Source organism: Suricata suricatta, chromosome 16 (assembly GCF_006229205.1).
Source record: "Suricata suricatta isolate VVHF042 chromosome 16, meerkat_22Aug2017_6uvM2_HiC, whole genome shotgun sequence".
NCBI classification, from domain to species: Eukaryota; Metazoa; Chordata; class Mammalia; order Carnivora; family Herpestidae; genus Suricata; species Suricata suricatta.
In genome coordinates, this window is record NC_043715.1 from 37,436,836 (window position 1) to 37,457,544 (window position 20,709).

A 20,709-nucleotide genomic window follows, 5' to 3' on the forward strand; every position below is an offset into this window, starting at 1 on the left:
AGTAGGAATTATTCTTCTATTAAAAAACAGTTGCTCTCTAACTAATTATTAGTTTGAGCTGCTTTGTTTCCAAGAACAAATGTTGATCCTTCTAGCCTTGTTCAGCACACCAAAAGGAGATAAACACTTTTTTTTCTTTCTCCTTTAACCAAAACCTTGCAGGTGAGAAGCCCTACAAATGCCCCCACTGTGACTACGCCGGCACCCAGTCAGCGTCCTTAAAATACCACTTAGAACGGCACCACCGGGAGCGGCAGAACGGAGCCGGGCCACTGTCTGGACAGCCCCCAAACCAAGACCACAGGGACGAGCTGCCCAACAAAGCCGCTTTGTTTATCAGGCCAGACATCCTGAGGGGGGCCTTTAAGGGTCTCCCCGGAATCGACTTCAGAAGTGGCCCTGCCTCTCAGCAGTGGACCGCGGGAGTGCTCTCGTCCGCAGATCTCTCGGGGCAGGCCGCCGGCATGACTTCCGAGGCCCCTTCAGACACCCTGAAAGGTGCCGACCTTCCTTCCAAAAGCACCCACTTCTCCGAAATCGGAAGAGCTTATCAAAGTATCGTGAACAACGGCGTGAATTTCCACGGGTCCTTGCAAGCTTTCATGGACAGCTTTGTCCTCAGCTCCTTGAAGAAGGAGAAGGACATGAAGGACAAAGCCCTGTCTGACCCCCCGTCCATGAAAGTGCACGGGCCGGACGGCGGTGAGGACAAGGCCAGCGGGAAGGTGGTCCCGAGGAAGTCGGAGAAATCTCAGTACGAGCCTCTAGACTTGTCGGTGCGGCCCGATGCCACCTCGCTCCCAGGCTCGTCGGTGACCATGCAGGACAGCATTGCGTGGCACGGCTGCTTGTTCTGTGCTTTCACGACCTCGTCTATGGAGCTGATGGCCCTTCATCTGCAAGCCAACCACCTGGGCAAGGCGAAACGCAAAGATAATGCCGTCGGGGTGGCCATCAATTGCAAAGATCAAGCCCGGGAGGCTGGGAAGGTGGCCCTGCTGCCCTCCGTGCAATCAAACAAGGAGATGGCGCTTTCCAGCGTGATTGGGCCTCTAGAGTCTGCTCCTGAGAAGACGGCCCAAGGGCCAGTCAGGGAGACTCTGGGCGAGCAGAAGAGCGGCACGTGGCCTGGCCTGGTGGACCCTGCGTTTTGTAACTTCCCGTCAGACTTCTACAAGCAGTTTGGCGTCTACCCGGGCATGGCCGGCTCGGGGGCCTCCAGTTCCTGCGCCAACAAGGAGCCCGATGGGAAGACCCACTCAGAAGATGACGCCCCAATCCTGATCCCCGAAACCACAAACAAGAATCCTGCCGACGACCTCTCCGACATTGCCTCCTCGGAAGACATGGACTCCTCCAAGGGAGAGAACAATGACGACGAGGATATCGAGACGGAGCCGGAGACGATGAGCAAGCCACGGTCCGCCCTGAGCAAGGACAGCCCCGGCGACGGTGGGGACGGCCTGCCGCCCCCGGGTGCCCCTCAGCCCGTCCAGGGGCTCGTGTCACCATTGCCCCAGGCGCCCGAGAAGCAGTGGCATGGCCCGGGCCTTCTGCCAGCCCAGGACCCCTCGGCGGGCCTGCCCAAGCCGGAGCGGGGGCCCCCGGGCCTGGAGAAGCCGATGAACATGCTGTCGGTCCTCAGGGCCTACAGCTCTGATGGCTTAGCAGCCTTTAACGGCCTGGCAAGTAGCACAGCAAATTCTGGATGTATCAAGAGGCCAGACTTGTGTGGTAAGTTTTAGAATCCTCTTCCTTCAGTTCATTTCCCAAAACATCAGTGCTGAATTGTGCATTTTTAGAAAGTGAGGTAGACTCCTCCTTGAGCACATGTTTGAACTAACCATGAAAACACCCCGCCAATGCTGTATATGCAGTGTAGACAATCACGAGAGTCCATTTCATTTAGAAGGTTTAGAACTCACGTTTTTCTGTTCCGGTTTGCACCCCAGTGATCGGAGATGCCCGTCTGGAAGGCATGGAGAGAGGGGGGTGGGGTCTCCCAGTGCGAACTACTCCTGTTTTTAATCTGTAACTGGAGGGGGAACATATTTCTAAGAACGAAAACACAGACGAAAAGACATGGTAATGTGCAAAGCCTTCCGTATTTTGACCTTCTGCATAAGATGGCGGAAGGCAGCTCCTTACCGCTTTGCTGAGCCAAACGCGCTTTCTTACACTTTTCTTTATATTGACTTAGAGGCTACTAAAAGTCATATTATACTAACCACAACGTAGAAATAAAGTGATCCTCTCTCCAACCGGGGAGACTGTTGTGGGGTGTTTGTGACTCCTCTCTAGACATTCCAGTGGTGGTTATTGTGACTTGGGTCTTCCACTATTGCCTTCTGTCTTTCTGTATCTTCACCTGTCTGTCTGATGTTCTAACAAGCAATGTACATTGTGAAATCTCTGGTTCGCAGTGTTGTGATCCTTTGTGTCTTGGACTTATGCCTGCCCGATCTTGTTAGCAAATGGCACTTCTTTACCTCCTTGAAGACTACGGGTACTCCCAAAGTAATTCCAGATCTTAAAAATGTAATAATAAATTTGGAGCCTAGAGTTAGATCAAATGAATGTCAGGGTGGGCAGGGAGGATCAGCTGTTCTCTTGGCACCCAGATATTTCTACCTGAAAGCCTCTCTCTGAATAGGAGCTCAGTGCATTATTTCTAATCCCGCATATCCTTGCCAGAGACAAGTGATTGAGGTACCTTTCCACATTTAATCTATGAATGGATTTCTGTGACTTTACTGCACCTGTTGAAAAAAGGAAGGGAGAGAAGAAAGACAAGAAGGGAGGGAGGGAGGAAGGAAGGATAATGGAAGGGATTATTTCTTAACCTCCAAATTCTGATGTCCCTTTTAGCACAGAGCAGAATTCAGGAAACTGGACTTGGTTCACAATTTCAATTGACATATTTCTTTTACCCTTTCCTTCCCTAATTCACTAAGAGCTGGATCAAGCAGTCAGGAATGTTTTTTTGAATCGTCAAAAATCACTAAATGGATTTCTGACAGTTCAAAAAAATATTGACAATTCCTTACGCTGAATGACTCACAAGGCCCCATTAGCCAGTACCCCCAGATCTATTTTTATCCACAGATAATTCATTACTTTTGAAGCTGTTAAAAACAATATTTAAAAGAAGGAGAAAAGGGTTTTATGTCAGTCCAATTTTTTTTCTTTTTTTCTGGGGGAGTGATGTTTAAGTCTTTTTTTTCTCATCATTGTTTTAAGTTTGTGTCTTTTCATCTTTTATTGTTGTTTGGTCTTTTTTTTTTTTTCTTAAGTCTATTTCAGCTCTTTGAAATACCTACGTAGGACCATAGTTCCTGCCAGGAATTCACGCATCAGAAAAGATCACAACCTGGCATGTTCATAAGCTCATACTTCTTGAAATGAGCTCATATTACCCCTATTAATTTTCCCATCTTCCTATCAATGCTGAAGCAAGGCTGCCTGCCTTGGAGCAGCTCGCCCACTGGTGTCCTGCACAGGGAGGGTGGAGGGGAGACAGCGGCCCCACAGTCTCCCGAGTCCTTGTCCTCTAAACGGAGCACTTCTCACCTCCTCCCAGAGAGCAGCCCACAGCACTCCCCTGACAGCTCCAGGGTCTATGCAAAACACTAGGCTCAGTTAACTTTCCAGCCTTAAGGCAGCAGATCCTGGGGTCTAAGTTGTAGCTCCTCTCTTGAAAGAGGAATGGAGAGACTCTCAGGCCAGCCTGGCAAAAACCAGGCATCCTGGTTGCCTCTCCAGGTAGAGGTCAGGGCTTTACTGCTCTACGCTGCACTCATGGTAAGACGCCAAAATGAACTCTGGCCACCGACTGCTGACTTTTTAGAGAGCGCAAGTTCTGCATTTCATTGGGCCTCATGTCTTCCATATCCTCTCACCTGAGCTTGGGGGAAGCCAGGAGGGCCCTTCCCTGGCCCTTGTGTTTGCTTGGGGTGGGCCGGAGGAACTGCCCCTTTTCTTCCAAAGGGGGCTTGCCCGTGTCTTGTCTTCACTCTCCCCTCCCATCTCTGGCCCATCATAATCAAAATCCCCTTATTTTGATTTATTTTCATACTGGCTGCCCGGGGGCGGAAAGCAGGCATGTTCATCCTTCCTAACAGCTGATATATTGGAGGAAAACTGGAGGCTCACGTGGTACAGAATGGGCGCTTGGGGGCATCTCTCTCACGGTCCAGCTCACTGTCTTTCTAGCATTGCAAGAAGCACAAAGGATGGTTGAAAACTTCAAACCCTTATTGGCGTGACTTTGCAAGAGTGGAAACGATATTGGCATTAGGAATCAAATATTCCTGATGTTTATTCACTCTTCTCTGTCCCACTCAAAGTGGATATGGATTTCCAAATGGAGCCACCAGCTTGGTATCTGGTTTCATCAAGAAGCTGGGCTTTGCCAAACCCAAGAACTATTCTGGTGTTCCTCATCTCAGGAGAGTTTGTCTAGTTAGTAAATCCGAATCCCACTTTGATGCCCCTAGAAACAGGCTTGTAGGAGGAACTAATGTCCGTCTGTGTCTGTTCTCATGGGATGTGAAAGTGTTTGAAGAAGCATCAGTAAAAATCTTGTTCAGATCATGCAGACTCCCCACGGAGCCCAGCAGCCACTCTGACACATGCTGGTGCATTGGAAGAGGTGGCGTCTAACCCTAAAGTCTGTGGGTGACTCTCCTGTTATAGGCTCTCCTTCTAGGTGCTTTCCTAATTCTGCATGCCTGCTTCCTAATTGCTAAAACTCTGGTCTTCCATTGCTTGGCTTCAAGGACCTGGATTCCTGGCCAGTGCGCGCTGTTCATGCCTGGCCAGTGCATTTCTGACTCTGGTTCAGAAGAGAGAGATGAGGAGAGGGGTCCACCTAGCCCATTGGGTAGGAGACTCCTGCCGCATGCGCCAGTGTTGAGAGCTTGTGCCTGAACTTTCCGAAGGTCCTTCCACAGAGAATAGAGCATCCACCTGTCAGAGATGTATCACAGAACACAGAAGGAGCCATCTTGGATTAAGCTGGAGGACATACACTGTTGCTTCTAGAGTAGGTCAGATCCCACTATGGGCCTGATTTCACTATGTGAAATCTCACTCCAATTATAGTTTCCATTTCTTGAAGTGTCTTTCAGACACCAGGCATAGCCCACATTTCTTTATTCTGATGAAGAAACATGACGTACAGGGCCATTCAGTGTCATTAAAGAACCTGGATGCACCCTGGAGTTTGTTGGAATGGATTTGACCTTGGTCCTGTAATGGGACAGGAGCCACATGAGTATCTAATTAGGGAGTAAGGGCAGACTGGAGCAGTGCTCACATCCACTGATAGGACAAGGCGGGCCAGCCCCTTGTCCAGACTGAAAAACCCGGATGCACTGTTGGGTCAGCCAGCAGCGTGGAGGTCGGACAGCGTGGACAGACAGGCTTCTGTGTGCCCCCGACGGCACACAGGCCAGTGTGCGCAGCATCTGCAGGGCCAGCTGCATGGCGGAGTTACAGAGCATGGTTCACCCCAGTTTGTGGATTTGGAAAGCAACCCACAAGTCACCCTTACTCTTCACCTTTCAAACCTAAGACAGATGGCCAGGGGTCATCATGTGTTGAGGCCCTGCAAGCAGAGTTTGCTCAGTGCCTTTTGGTGAGGTCAGGGGCAAGGTTGATGGGCAGCATTAAAGGGAAAGGTGGTGAGAAGAGGATGAACCATTTACCCGCCCAAAGCTCTGGGGTTACCGCCATGCAGGGAAGCCAGGCTGAGTGAGGAGACTCCTCACTTGTGTATCCGTCATGGGCCTGAGGCCTTGCGCAGTGGCTTCCGGACCAAGGCACCTGCCAGTCCCCAGGAGAAGCTATTGGGAAGGCAAGGTCATTGGCAACAAAGGCTCCAGTCGTCCTAATTTGTTTTTCTCAGGTTATAGGGAAACTGGACTTCCTAACCCAAATGATGCCTGAGGCCAGGGATTCCCTGGGCTTCCACAGTAGTGAGAGGATCGAGACCCCTCCTTAAAAAAAAAGCACAGGGTCCACTGATCCCTCTTCGCATCATCTAGCCTAAGATGTGTGATAAAATGAACCAGGACATCTGAGCTGAACGCCGTTAAAATGGGACTTCCATCCTCCAAAAACCTCGCTGATTTCCAGCGTAGGCTGTCAGAAAATACCCACTACTTACTGGCTACACAGTCTAAAGCAGGGGTTGGCTACTACTTTCTTAGAGGGCCAGAGAGGAAATACATTAGGATTTCAGGCAGCGTGGTCTTAGGCAGGGTCATGGCCGCTGGAGCCTTCCCTACAGTGCCGGAGGAGCCATAAATGGTCATTAAACAAGTAGGCTGTGTTCCAACAAAACTTTCTTTACTAAAGCGGTGATGGGCTGGGTGAGGCCGAGCTCCGCTCTCGTGTAAAGAAGGGGGTGCTGTCGTGTCGTCCCTAGAGAAGACACGAGGAACCTTGCTGCTGTTGCTCCAAGGGCCAGTGAGATGGTGCAGGGAAGGCGCAGGTTAGCTGCTGCGGGGCTCTACTATTGCCACTCAAGGCAAAGCCAGAGACACTGGAGACTTTCCCGAGAGAGGGACAGCCCGTAGACCCAGATGGTCTGGTGTACCTGCTCCTGGAAAGCCACCTCTCTGCCTCTGCACTAAAGGCTTGCAGGAGAGAATGCCTCCATGGCTAATGGCGGTTCTGGCATCTCCCTGCTCATGGCCAGTGTAGGTAGAGAAGGAAGGGGCAGGATCTGGCTCTGAAGGGAGCGTGCTCTGTGGAAGCCTCAGTTCCCTCGATGTGGAAGGACAAAACAAGGATGTGGAAGAGCTTGGGTGACTGGTTCTCAGTTGAGTTGGTGTTTTATTTATAGTGGAAGTGAGTATCCACTGGGGCTGTCACGACGGACTGGTGCCAACGCTCGGGTGACTTTTGGTTGCGGTCTTCCTTCGGCACAAAACGAGTACAAATCTCACTTTCCATCAAGGCTTATAGAGACACGTTTTGTTTCCTCACATCTGCCGTGACCAGTCATGGATAGAAAGGAGATTCTGCTGGTGACTTTGTGATATCTGTCACAGTGGCCTCACCATTTCAGTTCCTACCCAGTTCTCTTCCTTCCTGCGAGAAGGCAAGTGCTTAGCATAGGGAGGAGGCCCTCCTCCTCAGTAGTGTTTGACCAAAAAATGGCTGAAGTCGGTGGTCAGAGATTTCCAAGGTGGTGTGGCTGGAGTGTGTGGGAACACCGTGAGAGCCCCCCACCCCCGCCCCGTGTGTGTGGTGTGTGGGCCAATGAGTGTGTGAAGACGCCCAAGCATAGGCAACAGGTGCACAGCCCAGGGCATTTGGTATGTGTTTGGTCTTATGATGACTCTAAGATTGAAGGCGTGGCCTAGCAGCCAGCAGGTTCTAATGAAGAAAGGAGGTAAAATTAGGAAAGTGGCACAGGAAGAGAACCACAAAATCTAAATCCACCAAGTGTCCAGGAGGCCACGTTCAGCCAACACCAAGGAGGACCGTTAGCCTCGAAGGTCCTGGACCCCCCCCCCACAGGGCCCTGTTGTCCCTGGAGCTCCCCTACTTTATTTAAAGCTAGAAGAGCAATCACTCCTCCTTCTCTTCTTCGTTATGAGGTGATTCTAAAAGAGATTGGCTTGCAGAGACTGTCGACAAAGCACAGCTTTGCACTCACTTTCTCTGCCCGATTTTATCATTTACAGATTGGTCGTTGACTTCCATAGTCCAGCCTGCTCCCAGTAACAGTGCGTGTCCAGGGTCTGATGTTAGACCCCAGTAGGGAGGACCATTTGGCTTGTGCTGAAGTCCCAGGACACATCCTTCTTAAGTTAAAGCAGTGCAGTGCCGCATCCTGCGCACTCTGCTCCTGCTGGCTCCTCAAAACCAGCCACAGAGCCTGGCCCTTTGACTCTGGTGAGACACAGGGCAGGTGCTGTCCTCTGGGGTTTCCTGCAGAAACCGGCACCAGAGACGCACTCTCCTCTTCCCTCGTCCAAAGCCTCGCTGTGTGCACGGTCTTCCGATGGTCGCCTCTCCAAACTCTCTGGGCATTCTCCTCCTCCTCCTCTCCTTCCCTCTTTTTAGATTAAATGGGGATGCCACTGACGTGATGTCGTTTGCACTGCAGGACGACAGAACTGTTGTGTGAATACCATTGTATTTGCCAAATGGTCCACTCGTCATTTCAGAACAAACAAATGGATGGTGTCTGTAAGTCGGCAAACACTGGTGACATTTTAGCCTTGTTTATGTTCCTTTCCTTTTGCTGCATATTTTTGGCTCCAAAAGCTACTGTCTGAATCAACAGTGCCTCCGAAGCAGGAGAAGAGTCTGGTAGCTTTCATTTTGGTTTTGATGTGCATATTCTTTTTGGATTGCTCGATACCTACTGCCCAGGACCCAGCCTAGGGTGAGAGAAGACAGCAACCAAGGTCTTTGGTTCAAAAAAAAAAAAGCACACACAGACACAGACACACGGGTACACAGTTTTTCTCCCCAGTCATGGGACTGGGGACTTAAGTCTGGGAGGGAGGAGAGAGCCGAGAGAAGAGAGTGTTGTCAGAACAGACAGCCACATCCCTGGGGACGTACAAACTCTCTGAGCCCGCCTGCCGGCCACTGCCGTGAGATAGAGCCACAGCGTGGCCCCCTCGCTGTCCCGCGCTGAGTGCAGGTGTCCTGAGCTTCTGCTTTGGCTTCTCCTTTCTTCTGCTGCTGCCTCGAAGTCATGGTTTCACTGACAGCCACATAGATACAGGCCACATCTTAGCTGCGGGAAGAATCAGGTTCTTTTCTTTTTCATATTCAGATGTTGTGTGCAAAGCCCAGGTTTCAAATAAGTAGTAATTATCTCCTATTACTTAGCGCTGATCAACAGCACCTCTACGCCTAATTGCCAACCTGCTCTAATCACGTAGACTATTCTTGCTTTAGCCAGAGATGGAAGGACCAAATTTTATAAATATTGCTTTATTGTCGTTACTCCATTAAACAATTAGGGAGTGTGGCCCTGTCCTTGCTTTTGAATGCCTCTAGCCTCCGTGGTTCCGGGATTGTTTAATGAATCTGCACATTTTCTTGCAGGTAAGTGACACCCCCCGTTCTAGTCGGTCCAGCTGGACTTGCCCTTGTCTGTTCGTGCTCCTCGGTGGCTATCTGCAGCTTGTTAATCGTGTAAAGTCAAGAGAAGAATGTATACACATATGTGTGTTGAATAAATAATTACTATTGGCACAGGTATGTGTATACACACGGCACACCAACCCCACTCCAGTATATATAGCAGAGAATCAGGGAGGTTAAAAATACTGCCCCATATGCTCCGCTATTAGTCATGGATCGCAAAGGCTTAGTAACTCGAACGAGAGAAAATTCCCTCAAAGTCGTGAATCCTGAGTGACAAACGCTGGTAGACTGGAGGTCCCTTCACCTGTGAAAAATCTGACTCGGGGCCAGGGGTGGGGTCTGCTCCCCCTGCTCACCGAGCCTCTAGGGGTGGGCCCTGAGGGTCTCGTTGGCATTACTGCTTGTGTCTGATTGTCCTGTATTTTGTAACATTTTAGAAGACTACAGAAAAGTGCAGTAATTATCTTTCTCCATAGTATTTAAGCAGTGCTATTGCTAGTTTAATATTGTGTCAGGTCGTCCTATTAACCGGGAACAGATGACAGTAAAAGCCCAGGGAATGGGCACCTTGGCATCCACAACTTCAAAAACGGTGATTGAAGCAAAATGTGTAAAACTTGTGCTGGGTTATCGTGTGCTTTGGACTAGAGTATTGTTGAAGTAATTAGAAGATTATATTAAGGTGTTCCTGGTAATGAAGGCATGTAAGTTATAATAATTGTAGCTTTCTGAATAAGTGTCAAACTATATCTTTAAGTGTGCTGTATGCTGAGTTACAAGTTAGGTCATTTATGAATGGAATGTAAAACAATACTAAAAATGCTTCAATAACTTATCTTGGTATTGCTAATAAAAAAAAAGCTGTGAAACATTAGTGCAGTTTTGAGTCATTATGTTAATTCATTCCACAACACCCCCCGTCACCCCATGACATCCTCCCTGTCGGAAGCCTCCACAGGACATTCAGGGAATGCTAGTTTGCTGCTCCACTGGGCTGTTGGCTGGGCAACTGGTTGCTTTCTCCCCCTTGCGTACCTTTAGGCGGGCCCCACTAGCAACCACTCCCAAACGGGCAAATGTAAAAGCACCTGCAGGTTGGGTGAGGTGATGTGGTGGTGGGTGGGTGACAGCCAGGCAACACGTGTGCATGTCTCCATACAAGTGACTCTGGGCACCGAGACTCCCCAGGTCTGCTCACAGGCCCTGTACGTAGGGACACGCAGCCCAGGTCAGGGAAGAGACTCCTCACACCCAGCCTCCCTCCAGCAAACCTCCACCTGTGCTTGGGATCCCATGAAGTGTAGCTTTTTGTTTTTTGTTTTTTTTAAATGTTTTTTATTTTCGAGAGACAGAGGGCAAGTGGGGGGAGGAACAGAGGGAGAGGGAGACACAGAATCTGAAGCAGGTTCCAGGCTCTGAGCTGTCAGCACAGAGCCCAATGCGGTGCTTGAACCCAGGAAATGTGTGATCATGACCTGAGCCCAAGTCGGACGCTTAACCGACGGAGCCTCCCCCGCCCCCCCATGAAGTGTAGTTTTAAATGGAAAGGTTCTCAGAATTGTTGGAGTTGGGATATTTTTACGTGGAGATTTTTGGGTTGTGCCTGTGTTTGCTGTCACAGGATTTCGCCTGCCCGGTGCCCCACCCACATCAGGGTGACAGGTGGCGGAAGGCGCCAGAAGGAAGGAGGTCGTGTCCCATTTTTGTTGCTTAGACTTTTTTCTGTCCATGAGCTGGGCTTGCAGCATTTCCAAGCCTTCCCGCTTGGGTCTGTTTTGGAAACATCTGGATTCTGTACACACATCTGCCCCGTTTCATTGGTCCTGTTGCAGGGTGGGGGGAGGGTATTGTTATCTTGACAGAGTCCCCACACTCTCAGATAAGTCAAGCGTCCGGTGTGTGCGAGTTGATGGAAACCTGGGAATGTCCCCCCGGGGCGGCCCTGGCCTTAGCAACAAGACAGTCACGGCACTTTGACTGCTTGGCACCTCCTCTCCAGTATGTTTCCCGCAAATGTTGACATTATCCCAACTCCAAAGAACATATACAGCATGCGATTGTCTCTGAGTTACTCTGAGAGAAGTGGAGAGAAGGGAGATTCTGCCTCTGAGGATACATGACAAAGCCACACAAAAATCGTAGATCTTGAAGGTTTGCTAGCTCTCTGTGTCCACAACTGCTTCCTGATTCTCTGTTCATGGGGGGCTGAGAACACGCACTGTGGGTTCTGGTAGAAAACATGATGGACCCCGCCATGGCCCGCCCAGGTCAAGGGAAGTGATCCCAACCCCAGGCCCCAGTCCCCAGGCCCCAGGCCCAAATGGCCAACCTGAGCCTGAACAGAAAGGACTCCCGGAGGGTTTTGTCCATATTTCCCGGCCCCCTGAGACTGGGGAACTGCACCCTTTCTTGGGTTCTCACATCCTGAGGCTCCATGGGGCCTGCCTCACCTCTGCAGGCATGTTGCACCTGCAAGGATGTGCGGCATTCCCTCCTCAGATCTGAAGCCCCATTTGGGTTAAGAAGCCACATGTGCAGCTCTCAGGATGGGGCTTACCACTCACCCACTTGCATCAGGCCTGAGGGCGAGGGCCAGGAGAAGGAAGGCTCTAGAAGGCTGCTGGCCCTCAGTGCCTCCACTAGGGGTTGAGCATGTGGCCCGCAGCATTGTTCTCCGTTCACAGCCACTGCACGCTCTGGGCTGGCTTGCCTACCTCACAGTCCTGACCTTGCCAAGCCAGCAGGGACTCAGCGGCCCAGGGAGTGGCTGGGGGCCTTGGGTATGGGAGGGGGGACCGCTGAAGGGGACCGAGCATCATGCTGATGGTGGGAAGGCTCCTGGGGCCGCTTATCTGGGCATCTGCTGTTTTCTCTCCCTCCCTGGGCCCATCCCCTAACCGGGTCTCTACCCGTTTCTGCCTCTAAGGCAGGCGGTCTTTCCTGAGTCTCTCCCCAGTGATGACTTCTCAAGCTTAGAGGAGGCCTTTGTGGATTCTCAATCTTTTATGAACCGAGTCCCAGACTCCTCCCACCTCTCCTTTCATGGCACCCCTGCTTCCCTCCCCCCACCCCCTCATTCCCGCCTGGGGGAGGAAGTCCCTTCTCACCCGTTGAGCTGAGCTTTCTTGAGAACATCCTGTCGGCTATGAGTGAGCTGGGTGGATTCGGGCCTCTGGAATGAGCTGAACTTCATTTCACAGCTCTGCGTAGGGGCTGTAGTTCTGTTCCCTGCTGTCACCCGCCCCCCACCCCCCGTCCCCACACTGGGTTCTAACAAGTCCCACCTGTTTGCATTCCACTTGGGGCAGCCACAAGCATCACCTCTTGGATCTGCCCTTGACCCTTCAAGGGTCAAGCAGGGCTGGCCCACTGATCTGAGGTGAACAGGAGACCCCCTGGGTAGATGAGACTGAAGTTTTGAGGAGGTCGTTGTGCCTTGAGGCGGGATAGCCCGAGGAAGGGGATGGACGGGGCTCGGCACCTTATGGTAAGACAGAATCGACACATGTGGGGAAATGTGTGTGCTTTGATGAAATTCAGATATTCTCGTGGTGGGGGAAATGATTTAATCTTTGGGAGGTGATTAGGGCGCACGCACAGTCGTGTTCTCAGAGACGTCGTGGTCACATTACCTGCCTGAGTATGCAGTCACACTGGAGTGTCGTCCCTGCACTGGCAGCTTCCGCCTGTTGTGCAAACAGTGCGCCTTTTCCAGGTTAAAGTTGGGGAACTCTGACCACACCCATGTGTGCGCCCAGATGCCGTCGGGCTTTCTGAAGAGTTTCTCTCTCGTGCTTTATGTGGAGCTGTCCAGACACACCCACCTAATCGTAACCCGCTGCTCGCAAGGTTACATTTTCTTTTTGAACTTCTGTTGTTGCCAAATTAATATAATATGCTCTCAATTATCCACATAAAAGGAGAAAGGCACCCAAGCAGGGAAAGTAAATTTGCAATTAATTTCCTAAATTATTGCTCTTTTTACATGATGGACAAGCTGCTTTTCGCTTTTGACTCAGGCGTTTTGTATGGCCTGGAGGAAGGGCTGGGCAGACCCCCAGGACAGGCCACTCAGACATGTTCACCCCTGGGGCAAGGCTGCAGGTGGATGTACTGTGGGCATGTGGGGTCCTTAGGGGTTCGGGGTATATTGGGTTCTTTCTAGTCAATGATAGTCCACTAATCTTCTCAGTCTCCCAAGATCCCATTGGTGACCTTGTTGGGGTCTCCCAAAAGCAGACCCTAAGCTAAGAACCCAGGTGGAGGCAGTGTGTGGGAGGAGACCCCAGGAGCAGTGAGGAAAGGAGCGTGAGGATGACAGGAAGGGAGGAAACTGGCCAGGTGTGTTAAGGAGAGGGTTGGCTGCTGCCGGGGGCTGGGCTCAGCACCTCCGGGGACCCTCTAGGATACTGTGTGGAGCTCATCACAGAATTAACCCACTGGGGGTTGAAGACGCTGGGCTTCTTAGTTGAGGGTCACTGCAGCCCACTCAATGACCAAGCAGTCTTCGTCTGTCCAGAGAGAACCCAGAGGCCACTGGTGTGCCAAGGAACTGGAAGGGAAGTAGTAGGGCACCGACAGCAGGTGCCAAAAGTGGGAATCTTTTGGCCAGAAAGTTGTTACCCCTTCAATGTACTGCAGAGGTCGCCAAGGATGACGGATACTCATCCCATGATTCCTTGTGGGAAGTGACCTATGCATTTTAAATATTGAAAAGTGCATAGCCTCTCAGCGTAGGCACAAGCTGTCCGGAGGCCAGATGGGAGGGCTGGCCTCGGGGTCAGCAGACCAGGCGTCTGCCAGCAGTCCGGCTCCAAGGAGCTTCACCTGCTAATGGTGGGCACCATTTTCCTGTTGGTGAAGGGAGGGGTGCCTGGAAGTCCCCTCAGTAACCTCCTAGGTCTCAAACTCTGGCTTTCATGGTCCTTTCTGGCCCAGACTTTTAGGCGACCATGTAGGACCTGGTCAGCCCTGGAGTCCTTGTGAACAGTCACTTCAGCAGGGCCCTGGATGCGGGAGCCAAGCTGGTCTCCCCACAAGTACATGAGCATGTGGGATTGAAGGTTGGCCAAAACTATTGCCTATTCGAGGGCATGGGGCATGGGAGTGCTCACCTCATCGTGAGGACATTTCTATTAAATCATACGAGCATTGAGGAATTTCTCTTTTATTTTTGTTAAGAGGGAGTCTGTACAACTGGATTTTTGAGTACATGGTGGGGCAAGAAACACATGATCATTTGACTTTTTTTCCTTTTCCATTTTCAACCTCTTGTGTTCATAGTGGAGCTTGTGAAGATGGTATTTTCCATGATACAGTTTTCCTCAAACACATTACAGACACCAATTTGATAATCCAGTGTGTCCCTCTTAGGACAGTAGTCCCTCTTGGGAGCCCCCAACTCCCAGCCAACACTCCTACCTGGGGACACCTAGAGGGAGAGAAAGGAGGTACCAGGTATGGTACGAATCATACTCCATCATGCGTGCATGGGGCATAGTGACACACACATCCTCCTCCATGCCTGGGGCCTTTCTGCTCTTCTGTGCCCAGAGCTCTCTCGGCCACTCAGAGTCGCTGTTGGCTGGCAAGCCACCCCCCCCCCCAACTTGGGACTGTATGTGCTTCTCCAGGTGTGAACCCCTCAAGTGCTTGGTCTTTTGTTTTCAATTTGATATAACCTGATTGCCTCAGTTTTGTCTTCCATCAAATGGCTCACGTATGCACCCTCTAGAGAATAAGATGAATACGAATGAGTAACTTGGAAATTGGCGAGTCGCCCGCATTTCAACTATTGTAGGATTTCTGCAGCTGTGCAGGAGCCGGGACTCCCATGAACACTCAGGGCTCGCTGAGACCTTGGCAGGTGGATAGAGAATCTGGGTAGGGGAGGGCAAGTGCAAGGTGTGGCCTTCCCCCTCTCCTTGCCGGTCTGCACACGCCACTGTACCGGGTTCTGTCTAAGGGGCTTGGGCTAGGAGTCTTCCCATTCTGGAGTAGACACATCCATGGAGGACACTGCTCAGTTCGAGTTCAGTGATCTCATTCCCGGGATGTGCAGAAGTCAATTGATCCACCTTTCCTGGGTGCTAAGGCTACAAAGGATTTACAATTAGGAGTTTTAAAATAAGATCCCTTAGCAGTCAACCAGTGGGAACAGGATTCTTGTACCAGTGGCTTTTGCTTTACATGAAAACTTTGGGCTTGAAGTGTCGTCTCTAAATCACATCCAGGGCAATTCATTTTAAATCCCAAGGGGAATTTTCTTGGGGACTTTGGGGTAGATGCCTTTGCATCTTGTTCATACAGATGGAGTGCCTGGGTCTCCCTAGCATAGGGCGGGATGGTGAAATTCTCAGCTCTTGCTCATGGCAGCAGGTGGAGGAGGTGGTGGTGAGGCAGGAGTGCAAAGCAGGCAGACCACCCTATCCTGGAAACCCCAAGAGGGAGAGCGTCTTTGGATTATGGGGCCAGGCATGTGGGACCCTCCTAGTGGGGAAAAGAGGGACTCCTTGGGCCCAGAGCATCCGGGGCCTGACAGCCGGAGAGAGCCAGAGAGCAGTTTGGGGCCTGCAGACCCCGGAGACCCCAGACTGGGCAGCATGTCCATGATGTCGGGTGTCCGCGGGATAGTCTGAAGGGATGGCCATGCCCTGGGGACCAGGTCTGTGACAAAGGGTGAACAGAGGGATGGGGAACCAGAAGGACTCAATGATGAGAGAGGATTCAAAGAACCAGAACAGAAATTGGGCCTGGAGGACAGAAGTGAAGGAAAGAAGCCAAGAGAGAAAATACAAACGGAGCAGAAGAAAATGATAGAGAAAGCCCCCGGAGGAGAGTGTAGTCGGAGGAAAGCCTTGAGGAAGGGGGGGAAGAGAAGCCAGCAGAAATGAGCAGGTCGGGGCTGAGGGGAGCCCTCGGGAAGCCCCCTGGGCTTGCAGGTGGTGCTGTGCTGTTGGGAAGGGCCTGGCTGCTGCGCTAGCTCTAGAGGGAACACCGAGGGGCCAGCCGAGGGGGCCGCAGAGGCCCGGGCGTAACAGCACCTCCTCCTCTGGGGGCTCCGAACCACCAGATTCAGGAGGAAATGCTGCAGCTTAATCAGAATTATTTACAAGATAATGGTCCATTGTTTGCACTAAGACAGATGTTGTCTGTGGGAACTTTGTGTTTTATGCTCCTTCCCCTGCTCTGCCTTCACTTGGTGCAGATGGAATCGAAGTAATGTGAGTTATTATTCCAGGGACTGCAAATTCAGAGGCGCCTTCATCCCAGCCCGGGTTCGGCTGGGCAAGTGAGCTGGGGTGGCATGGGGCGGGGGCGGGGAGGTGGGTCACTGCCAGCCTCGGGCCGGTGGGGCCACTGGTCTCCTCGCAGCCCCTCCAAGCAGCCTATGATTAAGAAGGGCTTGTTTCCTTGAGGGGCGGGCCGGTGCCATCGCCTTGTCTGGTGGACAGGAAGGGCGCGCTCTGATTAAGATGCACTTGCTGTTTGTTGAGTCGAGAGGTCACCACTGACATCGCAAATGAGGGTGGCCATCTGGCCCTCTGCTTGCCAAAAGGAAAGAGCGGCCCCTCTGGGGTAGGGGCTTGGAGCCCTTTTACCTCTTCTTTTTCATTGACGAGAGAGCTTGCTCTTGATCTTGTGGGGTTAGGGACTCAGGGACCAGGTCTGGACTCGTGACTCCGTCTTTCCTCCTCCAAGGGCATGGATGGCCTGATGAATGCTAGTCCCACCTACTGGCCTGGGGAGATGCTTGTCCCAAATGAGGAAAGATGGGGTGGGGTCTCTCTGTTCCAGCCTGGCTCCCAGCCTCACCCCTTAGGCAGGTGGGCCACCCCAGTGCCACCCCCTTCACATGAAGCCCCTGAAGCCAGCTGGTCCTTCTTCACCACTCTCGGGTCACCAGCCATGCTGGCCACCTCTGCCCAGCCTAGTTCACCGCATCATCAGAGCCCATCTTCTGAGTGAGCAACTGAGGCCAAAGGATGTTGGGCACTTGGCCATTTTCTCCTCAGTGGAGAAGCCTTCCAGTCAGCTCCCCCTCCACTTTATAAGGCCTCTGAACCTCAGCTGTGCCCAGGGCATGAGGGTAGCTGTCCCCCAGCATCAGGGTGGGGGATGCAGTGAGCCGCACGTGCCTGGTGCCAGGCCCATGCTCCCTACACGAGCTACACCATACTGCCTGGACCAATTGCGTTTCCAATATCAGGCCGTGACCAAACAAAAAATCAAAGTGATTATGAATACCATCTTTGGAGGCTAAACCCAACCAGCAATAGAAAAGAGAACACTTTCACAGCAACCAAGCAGAATCAGGCTGGCTAGTGGGAGAGCAAAGAGGAAAAGTCAGGGGGCCGTGGCTTCTAACCCTGCCCCCAGCCCCTGGGCGCCTGAGACACGTTTCCACCAAAATCGGCTGCCACCCGAGGTTTCGGCCCATTCAAGACCCAGCGGGTTGGCTTGAGTGTTTAAGGAAGCTGACTTTCCTCCTGTAATCTCCCCATGCCCAGGGAATGACCCCTTAACTTGAGCAGCAGGCTCCAATCCCCCGAGCTATCCCTCCATCTGCCAAGGTTGTTTTAAAATAATAATTACGTGCTATGTGCCAGGACCCACTCCCGCTCTAAGTACCTTAGAGAGGATAATACCAGTCGAGATCCTTCTATTTAACTCACATAAAACTCCCACGAGGTGGACGCCGTTAGTCTTCCCATTTCACATGCAGGGAGTTGGAGGCACCGACAGGCTGCGTAGCTGACCCAGGCTGACTCAGCGAGCATGTCAGGGCCCCGAGAATCAAGGCCAGCCAGTGGACATCCCTGGTGTGTCCTTCCTGCTTCCTCTCCTTGTGGGTGGCCGGTGCTTTCCCGTGCCTGTCATCCTTGTTTGAGATGCATCAAAAATGAACAGCACAACCAAGAAATACACAGAAATAGCTCGTTCCTGCCAAATCAAGCGCCGGGGGCCAGGGAGAGGCTGAGGGTGATTACAAGCAAAGATTCAATCGCAGAACCCGGGGCTTGACCCCCAGGAAGAGGCGGCACAGGGCTCTGGGGGTGGGGTCAGGTGACCCGGCTGTCCCAGAAGTAGTCGATCACCTCTATCCCCATCCCCACGGTGTCCTCACCTCTCGGTAAGTGACAGAGTAGCATTGGATCATACCAAGATTCCTTTCATCTCCCAGCCCGAGAATCAGTTACTCTTGGAACTGTATTTATTCAGTCCTTTTTAGCCTCAGGATTCCCCCCCCCCCAAATAAGAGGGCCTCAGGGAAACCTGACCCCTCACCTTGCAATTGCTCCCTGAGGTCCAGGTGGAGGGGAGTGGAGAGTGGGTGGCCCAGGGCACCAGCGGGCCCTCCTGCCCGTGCTGCCTCAGGCCCGGCCCCCAGCTGTGAAAGCAGCACAGGTCAGACTAGAATAATATTTATCAACCTTCTTCTCACTGTGTCAGGCTCTGCCCAAACCCCGGCATCGCTGGAGATCACAGATCATGTCTTTTAAGGTCCCACAGAGCCGCCTCACATGTGACCAATTACCTCTGTCAAGTGAGGGGGAAGGAGGTCCCGCCTCGGTGGGTGGGATCTGAACTTGAGCTTCCAGAGGTCCATGACTAGGATCTTAGGCCTTTGAGCCTGTCACTCCCCTATAGCCAGACCTTTTCTGTTAAAACTGTTTAAATTACAAACCAGTAATAAAAGGATCATATGTGTTTCCCACCGAACAGGTTCTTTAGGGCTATTACGATAATTAAAAACATATGGTGCCTATGCCAGTCAGAGGGAACCACAGATGTACAAATTAGGTATTATATAAGGGTTTTCTGCTTTTGCCCTTTTAAAAACGTCAGGCTGGAGAAGTTTAAAGAGATAAAATGGCAATTGTGCAGATAGTAGGTAGCATTTGGGTTTTAGAATCATTAAATATATAAACCCTTTTCTTTAGGCTTAATAGGAATAAACAGGTCTTGATAACCGATGGAAGGGCCAGAAAATTGAGAGCCCCAAGGTACGCGGACAGAGGCAACACTTTCCACCTCACAAGGTCTTGGATACCATGAAATCTTGTGCATTTTTTATGACGTGGTTCTGCACAAAGAGGATTATATTTACTAAATACTGAATTATATTAAAATTTGATCGAGGGGAGCAAAGATAAGGATTTCTTTACATCAAAGCTTTACTTTTTAAAAAGCAAAGATGCAAGTATTGATTTGTCTAGAAATAGTCATTTGTTTTAATTTAAAATATGCAATTGATTTTGAGAAGGTGATAAATACTAATAAAAAAAAATCGGGAGGATTTCCATGGCTCCCAGTCAATGGCTTTCCAACGCAGACTGCAGGTGCAGGTCGAGTTCGACGGAGTCACTCATATTGAAAAGGGTGTTGGGCTGCCTGGGGACATTGCCGGTACCCAGCCATGTTCAGGGGCAGCTGAGATGACAGGTCCTCAGTCCCCTTGCATTGAGACTCGGGCTAAGCAGCTAAGGACTTAGCACTTAGTTGTTACATGTCTCTGCTACAGAAACCCACCTGGACTGCCCCAAAGAAGGAGGCGATGGGTGAACGGCTCTGCTCCTCGGGACCGCTACACTGCTCCCCTTGCCTCCCTGAAATGCTCCCAGCCAGAACCAGGATGACTTTGTCCCAGACCTGTACCACATACCCCTTCCTCCATGGGACATGGTAGTGTCCCCACAGGAAAGTTAAGCAGAAAGTCAAATAACTAACCAATAGGAATGCGTGGGCAGAGAAGAGATCTCTGGTCTCCACCTACTAGATGCCAGTAGCACCTCCCCAATGTCCCCAGAAGTCCCCTGGGGAAGAAAATCAGGCACCAGGGCACTCACATAACCAGAATTTGCTTATAATCGGAAAATGCCCCTTTCTGAGCGTCCTGGCTGAAGCAAGTCTGGGGTCTCGGGGAAAAGCACCCTTTGAAATGGGCCGTGCGGCCACATCCCTACTTGGGTCTTGAGTTTCTCTACTTGGCTCCTCTCCTTTGCTCAGACCCTTTTGATGGCACACAAGGTCCACTGTCCTGTACCCTTTCCTTTGGGCGGCTGTGACCTGGCCTGCTTCTGGGTTAAACACAGGATAAGCAGAGCAGGGTTCTTGGGCCGTCTGTTTATTCCACAACCTACAGCAGGGGCTGTGTCCAGCAGTGGCTCTCAAGCAGGCCTGATTTTCTTCCCCAGGGGACATCGGGGGACACTGGGGAGGTGCCACTGACATCTAGTAGGTGGAGACCAGAGATGCCGTTCAACATCCTACAGTGCACAGGGCAGGCCAAGAATTATCCAGCCCAAATGTCAGGTGACTTCCAGGATTGAGGAGTCCTGGGACACACGTAGGAGACCCAGGCCGTCGAGTGTGATTCGGAGGGGGGTAAACGGTGACAAGAAGGGACAAGGGTTAGCCAGCATCCAGCTGGCATGCAGGACACCTTCCCACCAGGTCCCCTCACCTGTGCACCTACTGATGCTTTTGTGAGAATCTCTGCAAGAGTCCCGGTGGGCTGGAAGACAGAAACTTCCAGCCGAGTAACCCAGCACACTTCCCCCCAACTCAGACTAGCACAGGGTGGTG

The 20,709-nt window shown here is 51.5% G+C and overlaps 1 protein-coding gene across 2 annotated transcripts in view; it reads left to right on the forward strand.

Moving 5' to 3' along the window:
• The window catches only part of ZNF536 (zinc finger protein 536), a 431,108-nt gene that overhangs the window by 284,757 nt on the left and 125,642 nt on the right, over positions 1 to 20,709 (forward strand). For both annotated transcript variants that reach the window (XM_029925742.1, XM_029925744.1), the window contains one exon: positions 163 to 1,734. In XM_029925742.1, the coding sequence (XP_029781602.1) occupies positions 163 to 1,734 (1,572 nt within the window). The remainder of the gene's footprint in view (positions 1 to 162; positions 1,735 to 20,709) is intronic.